General features: G+C 32.8%; 1 protein-coding gene across 1 annotated transcript in view; it reads left to right on the top strand.

Moving 5' to 3' along the window:
• The first annotated feature begins 6,850 nt into the window (after window positions 1-6,850).
• Window positions 6,851-16,118, top strand: part of LOC114333792 (vacuolar protein sorting-associated protein 28 homolog) — a 41,655-nt gene continuing 32,387 nt past the window's right edge. Inside the window, exons 1-2 of the mRNA XM_050653987.1 lie at window positions 6,851-7,009; window positions 7,065-7,125. Of these exons, the coding sequence (XP_050509944.1) occupies window positions 7,000-7,009; window positions 7,065-7,125 (71 nt within the window). The 5' untranslated portion in view covers window positions 6,851-6,999. The remainder of the gene's footprint in view (window positions 7,010-7,064; window positions 7,126-16,118) is intronic.

The following is a 16,118-nucleotide window of genomic DNA, read 5'->3' as shown; positions in this document are numbered from 1 at the left end:
GTCTTCCGTTTTTCCCTTTGCGATTTGCAGCTTTTTTGTTGGGTTTGGGGGAGATACCCAGATAACACAAAGACATCTTAAAGAAATCTAAAAGATAACTCACTAAAGATATTTTAGATGTCTGGTATTTCCGGAAAGATATCTTTACGACGTCTTAAAGATTATGTACGGATGTTACAAATCCTTACATCTTAAAGATGTCTTTTTTTGTATATTATTAAGGTGTTTAGGATAGCTTTCTTTTTAATTTTTTATGAAATATTTTAAACGAACTTTTAATAAAAATAATTAGGTTCTAAAAATACGTTTATTGCTATTAAAATTTTACATGTACATGTAGAATAAGCTTTACCAATTATCAGATTTGCAATTCTGGTATCACAAAACTTTTGTTTGTCTTTTTGTCCCAGCCAACTGTACTTAGAGCTTGCTCATTGCTAATAATTAATTTTCCAACTCTTTATACAAAATCATAGGCTCTTGATCCTCCTACTTTAACAAGCTCCGATACCTACCTAAAAAATATATTTTTAAGAGCATATTGTTAAGGTAAGCTGTTGAATTAGGAGACATGCATTTACTCTTGATAACAAAGTTAACTTTTTACTTTAATAATATAACAATCTAAATCTAAACTTACTTCATTATTAAAATGTGTAGTCTTCTAAATATCCCTCAAATAAAACCATATTGGAAATACCACTAAAGTCACTGATGTGAAAAAGCTTTTTCCACCTACCTCTACCGAAAGTATACTTTTCCGGACCTGATTGTAGGGAGCAAAGTTGTACTTTTCCTCCCTAGGGAGGAAAATATTTTTCCTCCCTAGGGAGGAAAAGTAAAAGTGACGTCACGGTATTTCATTCATGAAATATAACTTATTGACGCCCTGTACAATATCTATTTTCTATTACGTAAGTACCTATACATTTTAACGTTTATTTAAAAACACTCTATATTTTGCAGAATGGTAAAAAACAGTAAATTGTTATTCTGATTTAACAATGTTTACATTAATAATTTGACTTTTATTTGACAGTTGACAGTTATATTGTACCTACTAATTAGTTTTAGTTCTAATAAATTTTGTTGGTTAGTTACATAAATAAATTAAGTAAAAATGAAAAAATTACTTGTTATTTGAGGAAGGTGGAAAAACCATATGTATAACATGGGAGTAAAGTGCCTTTTCCTCCCTTGAATGATTACTGCCCTCCGCTACGCGTCGGGCAGTAAACTTCATTCTCGGGAGGAAAAGAAGCACTTTCCTCCCTTGTTATACAAATAGCTATTGTTTGGAGTTTGTCTTTTTGCTACCAGCTCTTGTCTTAAATGTTTTACTAACCTAACCTAACTTTTAAATTCGTAATTAAGAAAAAATGTCTTAAATATGATGTTTAAAAGATATCTTAAATTTGGCGTTTTAAAGATAACTATCTTTTAAGAGTCTTAATTGAGACCTAAGACATTAAGACCATATTTGGTTGTAAATAAGATATCTTAAAGATGACCTGTGCTGTATGGGTACTGATTCTCTGTCTTTTCTCTTGCGATATTCGATCAGAGGCTCGTCTCTATCCAGCTCCAGCTTTATTAATTTTTTTTACCTATGTAATATAATATACCTAGTTTAAATTACGTACTATTTCTTAAATATATACAGTTTTTATAACTACTAGTTTACCAAATAACCGCGAAAAGAGTTAATTTCGGACTATCTCCTCAGAAAATTAACCCCTATCGGTTCTCAGTATGTTTTTATTTTTCTTTTTTGTATTATTTATTCTCTAATTTTTTTATATATATTTCTCTTTGTATTATCTATTCTCTATTTTTTTATATATATATTTCTCATGTATTCTTACAAAAAATCCTAATAATGATTGAAATTTTACTAACCGTTCCTTTGGAGCGTTGAATCCCACCTTTATATCTCCGCCAACACTTACAACGTAAAGGTAGAATGTTTTGACACAAAAGTACTAAGTTTTATCACTATTCACTAATTACTAATTATGTGTAATGTTTTTTGCCGAAGAAAAACACTATTAAAAATACATAGATCTTTCTTAGGACGGAAACAGCAACCCTTGCACTTTCATAAACGTCCCATGTTCGTAAAATTGATAATATTAATAATAAAACTCACGTTTTTGAACGCATTCAAATAAAATAAATAAATGTTTTTCTCGGATAGCTCGTTAACAGGTTTGTTTATCACAACTTTTTCGTAGAACCGTTCGCTTCGGCTGCTAATTGACGACTCCATGGGATACTATACATTTAAATAAATATAAAAAATCGTTTTCTGTGCATTTTTATCATCCACCATCTTCTTTTGAGTCTTGGTTTTTACTTGATCCATATAAAATAATAAATTCATAAAATAATAATTAGCACTCATAAAATATAACAGCATAGCATCTTCGACTTCCATCTTGGAATTATTTGATTAAAAAACGCGTTTTCTATTGACTACGGCTAAAAACAGTGTGGCCAGTCACTTTAATGCGCAGTTTATTCCATCATTTTTGGTGTATGAATTAATACGATAATGAACGTTAACGTTAGTGTTGTCCCAGCATAAGGAAGTAGACGATTTTTTTTTTGTAAAAATAGAGTTCAAAGTGCTTTCGAAAAATAGTACAAACCTGTGCATATTTGTATTATAAAAACAACAAAATGTTCATTATATATTTTAAAACTATTGTAGTATTTTTTGTCCACTTTGTATAATATTATAATAAAAATTTAATAATGTTTCTAAATAACATTTCGAATTGCGTTTTCCCCATATTGTGTCATTCAGGCAACCTGCGGCTCTGTTTGCTCTATTCACTTGATCTTCCGTAGATAGATAGTGTGATTCTTAGATATTTAAACTCCATCACTTGTTCTATTATCAGACCCTCCAGCTCGAATTTACATCTAAAGTCGACTTTACACTACATGATTTATCATGTGATTTGTCATATGATTTTTCCCATTACATGAGGAGCCGCATGACAATGCTTATGACAAAACTAGTCGTATAACAATGCAAAATCATATGACGAATCACACAGTGTAAACATATGTAAATTTCACTCCATGACCAAATCATATGACAAATCGCATGATAAATCATGTAATGTAAAGTCGACTTTATTGAACTTGCTGTTATAACCATCCATTTAAATTGGTGCAGCATACGTTGTAAATCATCTTCACTTTGAGAGATTAGTATTGCATCTTCTGTATAACAGATTCCAGTCGAACCCGCTCAATAGCCTTCGTGCCAAGCAAAAGTATTCCTATAACAGGGATATTCTAATAACCAATCATATGTGCCTAGTAAAAAGGTTTTGGGACCTCAAATTTATATTCTTAGACCGGGATATTCCTTTAACCGGTATTATAATAAGCGAGTTCGACTGTATTTTAAGTTGTTTTTCTCCCAGTTCGTATCCTTTTTTAGGCCTTGTTCAGATAGGGCGGTTTGCCAACGTTTGACGCCGCGGTTTACCTGAAAAACTCAACCGCTGCGGTTCGAGTTGCCAAGAAACAAATCATGGAATCGTACATATGCAACCTCTCCGTCGTCAAATCGCGGCGCGGCGGTTGTAAGTTAGTACTAGGGGAGGAATGAGACCGCCAGTCAATCGCTCTCGTGTGTACGATGTAAACGTCGGCTAACCGCTGGCAAACCGCCTACATAACAAGCCCTTAGTTCTCACTTTTTTTATTATTTCATCCATGATCAGGTTGAACAATAAAGGACTCAGGGACTCCCCGGTCTTATCCCATTGCCAGCTTCAATTGGGTCAGTTAGTTCATCTTAAGGTTCACTGTAATTTCTCTAGTTCTCCAGGTCAAATTTGTCTCATTTTTGTTAAGACTGGTATTAGGATGCTTGATCTCCATTCTTGTGGACTTCTGGTTCGTTCTATTATTTTTTGTACAGTTTTACTAGTTGTTTAGCCAGATCTTGTCCTCCATTTTAGGAGTTCTACGAACGAGTTCGTTCGATATTCTGTCCTCTCCTGAAGATTTTCTATTTTTAATGCTTCTTTTACCTCTCCCTCCTCGATATTTATTTCTTCGTTTGTCGTAACTTCAGATGTTGGAGGTTCATTATCGTAGTCTTTAGCTAATAGAGATCGAAAGTAGTCTGCCCATGTGTCCATCTGAATTTGTTTCGTTTTTATTAATTCGTTCATCTTCAGAAAAAGAAAATAGAGAACAATGGTTTGATGAGGACCGCAAAAGAATTCTGGAGCAGAGAAACAACACAGAAAAAAGTAAAGAGTATTATAAAGACAAAAGAAGAGAAGCTAAGCGATTATGTAGGCAAAAGAAGAGAAAATCACTGGAAAAGCAACTAGAAATAATAGAAGAAAACTATGTAAAAAAAGAAGTTAAAATTTTTTATCAAGGAGTAAAAGAAAACACGAGGGACTCGAAATAAATGCCCAATGTTTTGCAGAAATAAAGATGGTACCTATGTTGCTGGGAGACAAGACAGAAAAATTGAATATGACAGAAATGGGCAGAATACTTCGGAGAATTATTAAACGATAAAGCCCAAACAGAAACAGAAATGCAACAGCGAGGGCAAGAAATCGAACAACATCCTAATTCTTGTTTTCTATTTCTAACGTTTTTATTTATTTACATTGAATATTAATTTGTTTTGTTCTATTTGATTTAAAATGGATTCAGGATTTTTTTTATACTTTGGCAACTATGTCAACTTAGATCTCTGACGTAGATAATGGTAAGTATAGGCCCGTTCCAAGTGACATGAAAACCGTCCTTCGTACTGCCCTCGTCATGCGCATTATAAAAAATGCGTTCCAAGCGAACATGAACGATGATTCGTATCGTACACATGTTGTTCCAAGCGATCCATGTACCGCTTCGAAATCGGTAACTGAACGGTCCTTTTGATACATGCCTTCAAGCAGAAACTATTTGTACTGACTTGCGCAGTAGGATTGTTTTCATTTTTACTGGTCACTTCTATGAGATTAGCTGAAGATTCAATAATAGAATCATAGAAGAGTGGGTAATAGAATAATCCACAATCCACGCTATTAGTACCTGTGAATCTTGATTTTCGTTTAAATAATTATTAATTCTTTTTTTTTTTCAAATTAATCATAAAAATATGGATAATTTATTATTATTTTTTTCATAGAAGACAGCGATTTTATGTCAGATATCGATTCTGAGGAAGATTTTGAAGTTGAAGTGATGTTTAATGAACATGTTAGAAATGATAATTTGTAACCATCTAGCAAACTACTAGTGGTACTGTGGTAATCGTACTGAAAATGGCTCAGGCGCAACTCGAACTTGAAATGCATTGAAATGGTACACAAATCCGTTCCAAGAGGGTTACGTACCGGTAATCGGTTCGGGATCGAAAGAAAACCGTTCAAGGGCGATTCTGCGCATTAAAACAGTCCAATCGATTTCGTGGCCGTTCAAGGGATCGTACAAATGTGTCATCTTGGAACGAACCTTATATTAGACGGACTGTATGCTCTGCGGTTTCACGGTTATTAGACTTTATTACGGTTGTCTTGTCCGACGGTGGTGGGGAGACTTATATTTTTGACTTTACGTCACAAGAGTTTACATTCCCATATTTTAAAATTATTTTCGATCATTGAATGTGTGTTATTGTGTATATATGTGTATTATTTGTGTTATTATGAAATAATAAGACAAATAGTACACATTTTATCTTATACCGAGTGGCGAATCGTAAAAAGGGCCATAGGAAACTCAATGTAAAGTTCTGAATTGTTGAATTCCTGCTTCCCTAATTATTCTACATCAAAAGTCATGAGAGAATATTTGTAGAGAATTAAAATCTGTATTAAAATCAAAAGTTAAAATTGTTCTACGATTTAAATGCATTCCAAAATTTTGAAAAATATGATACATTTGCCACAATAGGTATGCGTGTAAAAGGCCACACGTTACTATTTAACTGACAGTGCTCACACCATTGACTGAATAAAAAAATCTTTATTATTAATCCTTTCTCCGCAACTGAAGGTATCTTATCAACTGTATTGTTTTTAAACAATAGATGATAAAATAAAAATATTGACAGTTCAAAAATGTGAACATTATTGCATTGTGTGTGGCCTAAGTTTGGGCTGAAAACTAAAATGTATTACATTTTTACAAAATTTTGGAATATGTTTAATTACGTAGACCAATTTTAACAGTTATTTCCAATACAGATTTCAATCCTCTTCAAATAGTTTCTAATGTCTTTTGATGTAAAATAATTATTAGGGAAGCTGGAATATAACAGTTCAGAATTTTACATTGAGTTAATGCAAAACTTTGACGCATGTCAAAATTCTCAATGTGTTTTAATTGTATTCATTTTTTTTCGAATCCTGAGAAAACTAATAAATATTTTTGAAAAATTTAAACTCAGAATGAAAGACTACATTATTACCGAGGGCTGAAAGTCCCTGAAAACTTCTATAATGTTTATTTTAATAAGTTACAGGGCTGAAAATAAAAGAGAAGTGTGATATTTAATTTCAAATATTTCATTCAATAGAATCTGCTTGTTTATTCTAAGGGGCTTTCCGCCCTCGGTAATAATGTAATCTTGCATCCTGCGTTTAAATTTTTCTAAAATACTTGGTTTTCTCAGGATTCGAAAAAAATCATATTACGATTCAAATGACAGTAAACTCTCGTGACGTAATCTCACCCTTAATGTTCATTGGTTAGTCGATTTAGGCAACCGTAGATGTCTAAGAACCGTGCTGCGGTTTCATCAGTATCATGTCAACTGTCAGATTTAAGTGTTGTGCAAGTTTTGTCATTCTATGCATAGAGTTATAATACCTCTATGGTTCTATGCTGTGTTTGTCAAAGTCAAATACATACATGATATATGTCAAAAATTGGTTACTGATAAGTCATAATAAAAAAAAAGGAGTTTGTCTTTGGTTGGATTAAAAAACAAATATAAATAGAAAAATGTCAGCAGGTAAAACTATTAGTTACAGTCTTAGTAACTCAGTATTAATTAAATTCCTTTTTAGAAAATCGCCCTGAGCTGTATGAGGAAGTCAAGCTATATCACAATGCCAGGGAAAGAGAGAAGTAAATGTTAATTTTTATCTAATAGGTCTTCTTTTGTGTGCCGTGCTTGTTCTCAAGCGTTGGCTATCGTCGTATTAACAAGCTGATGAAATGTTTCTCGATCGGCAGCTATATGAAATAATTCCTGGACCGTTGGGTCCATTGTCTAATGTTATGCAGGCAGGACAGTTGTTTTCTTCTGACCCAGCGTTTTCCTTCGATTTTGCCCTGAATGATTAACCGAAGTGAGCGATATTTAGGCCCTCTCATTATATGACTGAAATATTGAACCTTTCTCATTTTTATGATGTTGATCAATTCTCGCTCTTTGTGCATGGTCTCTAACACATGTTCGTTAGATATGTGTGCTATACACGGGATTCTGAGCATGCTACGGTAACACCACACCTGGAACGCTTCTAATTTGTTAAGATTTTTTATTTTTGTTGTCCAGGTTTCATATCCACCTAACAAATGGACCAGACATAGCACTTCAATACTCTTAGTGCATGTTCACATACACTGCTATGGCACGATCAGCGATGCTATGCTATGCGTTACATAGCAAGCAGTTATCTGTGGGTGGTGTTTCCATACAAAGATATGTTTGTGAGCTAGTCGCCACCATAGTCCTTTCTGTGTCAGACGTGATGATGGAAAGAAAACTGAATTATATATTGATGGAAAATTCATTGTTAAAGTACAATATTTTCAAAAAGTGTGTAAATAGGAAATGTAAATCAGTTCATAAAATTCATACAGAAAGAGCTACATTTGGAGAGTTTCATCATTTATTTGCTAAACTAATTTTGCATCCTAATAACTTTTGGATGAGAATAGAGAAAGGGCGACATTTGGGGAGTTTTATCATTTATTTGCTAAAATAATAATTATTATGCCTCCTAAAAAATTTCGAGAACATTTTCGGATGTCTTTAGAAACAGACTACATTCAGTGAATTATAACTTAAGTTAATAATTGAAGAAGACCTAAGTGGAAGAAGGGGGTATGTAACATTTTCTAAAATTTTGAGTTTTAGTGTATCAAGGTGGTATGTAACATGTAAAGTACGATTCTTGAATGGAAGAGGGAGGTATGAAAAAAATGTTTTTCTACAGTGTTCACTGACCACAATACCACCCCCCCCCCCACAATATCAATTTGAAAATGCTGGTAATGAGTTCATGCTCTTTTAACATTAATACTATTTTTTAGAGTATTCACAATTTGTCTCCTAAACTAAATTTTGGCGCTGATGGCATTCCTAACTATCTATTAAAACAATGTGTTTGTACTATATCTAAGCCATTGTATATTACTCTTTAATAAATCTTTGCAAGAAGGGGTTTTCCCTGATTGCTTGCAACATAGTTCCGTAAAACCTATATTTAAATCTGGTTCAAAGTCAAATGTTGAAAACTACAGAGCAGTTTGTACTTTATCAGCAATTCCAAAATTATTAGATTATTTAGTTACTAAGCAGCTTACTTGTGAATTCAGTAGTATTCTGGTGAATGAACAGCACGGTTTTGTACAGGGTAAATCTACAGTAACTAATTTACTTCTTTATCAGAATGACATTGTTATTGCTTTGGAAAACAAGTTACAAGTAGATTCCATCTATACTGACTTATCTAAAGCTTTCGATAAGGTCAATCATAATATATTACTTGCGAAACTTACAGCATATGGCATGGTATTTCTGGAAGTCTCTTTGATTGGATGCAAAGTTACCTGACTAATCGAAGTTTAAGTGTAAAAATAGGATGTTTTCTTTCTAATGCTTTTACAGCTACATCTGGAGTACCGCAAGGTTCCCACTGTGGCCCCCTTCTATTTAATTTGTTCTTGAATGATGTTCACTCTATTTTAAAGGAAGTTAACTTTTTAATGTTTGCTGATGATGTTAAAATATATAAGGCTGTCAAAAATGAGGATAACATTTCTCAGCTTCAGTCACAAGTAAATGATTTTTATGAGTGGTGTGGTAGAAATGATATGGAACTTAATATTAATAAATGCTTTTTAATAACTTTTGCTAGATCCCATTCGCCTATTCACTATCAATATTTTATTAATAATACTCCTGTCACACATGTGAACGAAATTCGGGATTTAGGTATAATATTTGATTGTAAATTAACATTTTACTCTCACATTGACCATACTGTTTCGAAGGCATTTAGGATGTTGGGTTTTGTATTATGTTCATCAAAAGATTTGTCAGTTCACACAATCAAAATCTTATATTGCAGTACCGTGAGATCAATTATTGAATATGGTTCTATTGTCTGGTCACCTAGTTATGCATATCAAATCCTAAATATTGAAAAGGTTATTATAGGGAAAAGGAAATTATACTTATGACAATATATTAATGAGATTAAATTTACAAACTTTTGAAACCAGAAGGGTCATGTTGGATATTTGTTATCTTCGCAAAATTATCTCTGGTGTTATTGACTCCGAAGAATTGGTAACTCTTGTGTGCTTTAATATACCTGCTAGATTGACACGAAATCCACAAATATTCAAGAAACAATGACATGCTACAAATTATGGTCAATATGCACCAATTAGTAGATTGGCCCTGTATGGAAATAAGTCATCTAATAGATCTGTTTGGTTCTTCAATTTCCTCTACTAAACAAGAACTCAGGCATCTTGAATTTTGAATTTAAAAAAGAAAAAATTAAATAGATTTAACTGTTGTAATTGATTCAGTTGTTTTCATCATTTGAAAATAATTTATATTCTTTTTTATTTTTTATGTTTGTGTTTTATAGTTGTAGTTTTGCGTGTATCTAATTTTTATATTTTCATTATTATGACAAAAGCTCTGCCTTATTGTATTTTGTATGTATCGGGTTTATCCCGTTAATAAATAAATAAATGAAATATTTTTCGTCTTTTTTAGGTTTAAATTGTTTATAACTCGAAAACTATTAACTTTGGAGAAAAAATACAAAAGACCTTTTTTGTTTCCAATGATCAAAAGAACCTAAAATAATGTACCCGGGTTGAAAAAATTGATTTTTTAAATTTGTTTAAAAATTTTTTTTTTAATAAATGTAGCTAAATAACTCCGGAATTATGGCATTTAGATATTCGCGATGTGCAAGTACTTGGAAGGGATACGCGAAACGATCGTGCGCGAATAGCGGAGAAATATTGCAACTTTCTTAAATAATTCATATTGTCAATTGAAATTGTCAAATTGACGTACATTTCATACCTATTGTCATTTAAGAAGAAAAATTATATATTGCTCCACAATATTAATATGATATGCAATTATTATATAAAGGTAAATTTAATTAATTGTATTTTGCTTGCAGTACTGCATTTTAATAACAAATTTTATTTACTACATACAATTGTTTACGTTTAATTAACAACCTAAATCTTATTTTTTCTTCTTATTATTTTTTTTTGGACTATGGCCTTGGCAATTATCCAGTAACCAGGACCATATGATTGGCCAATATAATCAAAAGTGCGAATAAAAGTACAGAGCGTAGAAATAGGTGTCGCTTTTCCGAACTTGCACGGTCCCAATAGGTAATATAACACGAAAAATAATCAGCATTTCTTAAGGACTTCAAAACGCAAAAATATACAGGATGTTCCATTTGAAATAAGAAAATTCATTAGATTTCCAGAAAAACGGAAGTTCTGACAACAATGTAATTATCACTATTATATCGGCCCCATTAGAAAACTCTTTGTGACAAAAATCTATAAAAAATGGTGCAAGCCGTTTCCGAGATAATTGTGGCTTTCCATACATAAAACTCACTCTGTATAATATACTCCATTAAATAATACAAGTCAAGATAGACGGAAGAAGAAAGGCTGGGTCGAAGAAGAAAGGCCAGGTCGAAGAAGACTGTCATGGCTTAGACACCTGTGAGAATGGTTTAACAGATCTTCTGCGTCCCTTTACCGAGCTGTCATCAAAAAGATTACTATAGCCAATTTGATAGCCAACGCTCAATAATCAAGCACGGCACATAAAAAAGATTATTGTGTGTTCAATTACACAAATTTCTGTAAAACTGATTATAGAGTATTATTTCATGCCACACGCCAACATCCATTTAGATAAAGGATAGTTATACAAACTAAAATTAATAGAAGAAGGCGGTATGTACAGTTTTTATTTATTTTTAGAAAAAATACTAAAAATAAAAACAAATTATCAACATTATATATGTAAAGGAATACTTATAGCAATGTAAATAAAACCAAATAACACAAACAATATTTTCATGATAAAAGTAGACGAATAAAAACTTTAACTGCCCATATCTCAAAAGGTAGGCTTTGATACCCCCTTCTTCCACTTAGGTCTTCAATTATTTATTAATTTTTCCACATCCATATCGCTCGTTGGACATGCGACTACTGGCGATGGAATTAAACATTCTTGAAAACCAAACCAATCGCACTACATCGCGCGCTATTTGAACAAGATGCTTAAGATACAAGTGTTTGATATCATAGCATAGCATCGCATCGCTGATTGCGCCATAGCAGTGTATGTGAAGGTGCACTTAAACAGCTGCCCCCCCCCCCACTTGCAAAAATCAAAAAACAAATAGCCCTGATTTATGAGCTATTTATGAGCTTTCATATTCCGCAAACTAAAAATTTTGAGCTCGTTCCACTGAGCAGGAATTTAATACTTTAGTGGGGGGGGGGGCTGAGTCAGCCCCCCCCACTAGTTAAAAATAGGAATATTGAATCGGTTTTTGCGGCAGAATTACGAGCTATTTATGAGCTCTTGAAATTATATAGTTTCGATTTTTGAGCTCATCCCCTTCACCCCCCAAACAACCCTTTAATTGATTTAACTTAAGAGAAAAATGCTGAGAAAACTTAAAATATATCGTATTGCGGATATAATTCCTATAGCTTATATAATCTAAGACTAAACTATTAAATCACGTGCATTTCGATTATTGAGCTACAACCCCTTCGCAAGAAAACCACCCTATCTTCCCGGCTTAAGAAAAAGTTGTAATTAAAATGCATTACATTAATTATTTGGCGACTACATATCATTTAATAATTTATAACCTTCCAAATTACGCGCATTTAGATCAGTAAATTGCAATTTATTTTGTATAGTGCAGTCACTGAAGGTAAAAATCAACGATTACCTTCAATTTCGGTGAACCTTCATCGATTTTCACAAAAATTGGTCAGTGGTTAGAGGATACGTCAAGAAACAAAGGTGACATGATACCACCTTGCGCCTTTACCCTGAGGGTGGATACCGCCCCTTCTCGGGGGTGAAAATTATTTTATAAAAAATAACTGCACAAATCAATAAAAGAACAAATTAAAAGCAAAATTTATTATATAAAGTTATTAAAATAAGTCAATAGTTTTTAAGTTATTAAAGACCAAAGATTTTAATTATTTGTGAAAAAAAAAATGCATGTTTTGAAGCGGTTTTTCGTAAATCACTCAAAAACTGTCAGTTTTTACAAAAAAGTTAATAGTAGTTTAATTCGTATAGCTTATATTCAAAGAATAAACTCTTAAATCACGCGCCTTTCGATTATAGAGCTACAACCCCTTGCAAGAAAACCATCCCATATTCCCGGCTTAAGAGAGAGTTGTACTTAAAATAATTTAAATTAATTATTTAGCGACTACATATCGTTTAATAATTTATGAGCTCGCAAAATATACGCATTTCAATGATTGAATTGCCGTTTTCTTTCTATAGTGCAGTCACTGAAGGTAAAAATCAACTATGACCTTAGATTTCGGTAAATCTCCATTCATTTTCACGAATTGACAATAACAACTTGCGGTTTTAGCCTGGGGTATATGTCACCCCTTCTCGGGGGTGAAAATTACTTTATTAAAAATAACTCCACAAATCGAGAGAGGGACAAAAAATGTTATTAATAAATCAATACTTTTTGAGTTATTAAAGATCAAATATTTTAATTTTTGTGAAAGAAAATGCATGCTTTAAAGCGATTTTTCATAAATAACTCAAAAACTGTAAGTTTTTGCAAAAAAGTTTTCATCACTAAAATTGAAGCTAATAAAAAATATAATAAATTGCTTACTTGAAAAACCCTTTAACGTTAATTTAAAGTAAGTTATTGGTAATTAAATGTATATTTTTTTCTGCGACTCTTCAAATCTAAGGATTCAAGCTTAAATAACGGGAAAGAGATGCATTTTATAACACTTAGGGACTAAATACTTGTCAAAGTACTTAGAAATACCTATCAAAAATGAGCTCCAGAAAAAGTTGATAGCCTCAAAATCCGTTCACCAATTTTCGTGAAAATGAATGGAGATTTACCGAAATTGAAGGTCATAGTTGATTTTTACCTTCAGTGACTGCACTATAGAAAGAAACTGGCAATTCAATAATTGAGATGCGTATATTTTGCGAGCTCATAAATTATTAAACGATATCTAGTCGCCAAATAATTAATTTAAATTATTTTAAGTACAACTCTCTCTTAAGCCGGGAATATGGGATGGTTTTCTTGCGAAGAGGTTGTAGCTCTATAATCGAAAGGCGCGTGATTTAAGAGTTTATTCTTTGAATATAAGCTATACGAATTAAACTACTATTAACTTTTTTGTAAAAACTTACAGTTTTTCAGTGATTTACGAAAAACCGCTTCAAAACATGCATTTTTTTCACGAATAATTAAAATTTTTTATCTTTAATAACTTAAAAAGTATTGGCTTATTTTAATAACTTTATATAATAAATTTTGCTTATAATTTGTTCTTTTATAGATTTGTGCAGTTATTTTTTATAAAATAATTTTCACCCCCGAGAAGGGGCGGTATCCACCCTCAGGGTAAAAGCGCAAGGTGGTACCATCTCACCTTTGTTTCTTGAGGTATCCTGTAACCACTGAGCAATTTTCGTGAAGATCGATGAAGGTTCACCGAAATTGAAGGTAATCGTTGATTTTTACCTTCAGTGACTGCACTATACAAATTAAATTGCAATTTACTGATCTAAGTGCGCGTAATTTGGAAGCTTATAAATTATTAAATGATATGTAGTCGCCAAATAATTAATTTAATGTATTTAAGTACAACTTTCTCTTAAGCCGGGAAGATAGGGTGGTTTTCTTGCGAAGGGGTGTAGCTCAATAATCGAAATGCACGTGATTTAATAGTTTATTCTTAGAGTATATAAGCTATAGGAATTATATTCGCAATACGATATATTTTAAGTTTTCTCAGCATTTTTCTCTTAAGTTAAATCAATTAAAGGGTTGTTTGGGGGTGAAGGGGATGAGCTCAAAAATCGAAACTATATAATTTCAAGAGCTCATAAATAGCTCGTAATTCTGCCGCAAAAACCGATTCAATATTCCTATTTTTAAGTAGTGGGGGGGGGGCTGACTCAGCCCCCCCCACAAAAGTATCAAATTCCTGCTCAGTGGAACGAGCTCAAAATTTTTAGTTTGCGGAATATGAAAGCTCATAAATCAGGGCTATTTGTTTTTTAATTTTTGCAAGTGGGGGGGGGGCAGCTCAACACGGGTCACTTAAACGTGTGGTTAATGACAGACTTTTACTGCACAATACAGAACACCAGCTAATAAATTTTTTGTGTAAGTCTATTCTGGTCGAAATTTCCTCAACACTTCTAACCCTGCAGTCCATCCAGCTACCCAGATGTCTAAAGTGCTCCACCCTTTCCAAGATTTTGTTATCTCATTTTAGTACTGAGTCTTCGATATTAATTTTTCCAGCCACCATCCATTTTGTTTTTTGCATTTATTGTTAAGCCCTCTGCAGTGCATTCATTGTTTACAGCGTTCAACAGGGTTTGAATGTCTTCTAGACTCTCTGCCATTATGGCGGTGTCATCTGCGTATCTCATGTTATTAATAATTTTACCACCAATCTTAACACCTTACACGACAATATTTATTTATTAAGCTCAATAGGCTGTGAAGGCCTAGAGCTGAAAGATTTAATTTTTCCTTACAATTACTATTACATAATATTATACAGAGTGGGTCAAATAAAAGTGCCCACCTCGATATTTGACAGTATTTATTAGATTTTAAGAAAATGACGAAAAGGTCGATTTTTGATCTAAAGGTAGACTTCCGCACCAAGCGACCGAGACAGGAGACCGCGACAGGCGACAGATAGGTCGCGATAGACGATAGTTGGTCGCTGGTCTCGGTCGCGGGCTGCAGAACTACCCTGATATAATTGCATTGACAGCAGTCGTGGGGAGACCTCGCCTGTCGCGGTCTCCTGTCTCGGTCGCTTGGTGCGGAAGTCTACCTTAAGGGGGACACATTGTTACGGTACATACATCTGTCATTTGTCAACCCGCTCTCTTCCACATCCCGCACCCCTTATTTTTAAATAGGGGATAGGGATCGTGTGCTAGCTCATTTGAAAGGTTATTCAATTCTCTATTCAGTAATATTAACATTGGCATAATTATTTGTACAAGAAAAAATATTTTAAATTAAATTAATTGGCACAAAAAGAAGAATGTATGTAATTTATTTAACTCAAAATACATTCTACTGCTGACAGAAATCAGAAAAAAATGTTTATTTGATAAATAAACATTGTTTGTTGCTTAAATTCAATATTCAACCTACCAAGAGGCAGATGGGTGGCAGCTTGAACATTGAAATTAAGCAAAAAGCAATGTTTATTTATCAAAAAACATTTTTTTTTGTTTTGTGACAGCAGTAGAATGTATTTTGAATTAAATAAATTACATACAATCTTCTTTTTGTGTCAATTAATTTAATTAAAAATAATTTTTCTTGGACACCCTGTACAAATAATTATGCCAATGTTTATATTACTGAATAGAGAATTGAATAACCTTTCAAATGAACTAGCACACGACCCCTATTCCCTATTTAAAAATATGGGGTGGGGGATGTGGAAGGGAGGTGGTTGACAAATGACAGATGTATGTACCGTAAAAATGTGTCCCCTTTAGATCAAAAATCGACCTGTTTCGTCATTTT

The sequence above is a fragment of the Diabrotica virgifera genome, chromosome 6 (genome assembly GCF_917563875.1).
Source record: "Diabrotica virgifera virgifera chromosome 6, PGI_DIABVI_V3a".
Taxonomy (NCBI): Eukaryota; Metazoa; Arthropoda; class Insecta; order Coleoptera; family Chrysomelidae; genus Diabrotica; species Diabrotica virgifera.
The sequence above is the reverse complement of the archived record's forward strand: the minus strand, read 5'-3'. Positions and strand labels throughout refer to the sequence as shown.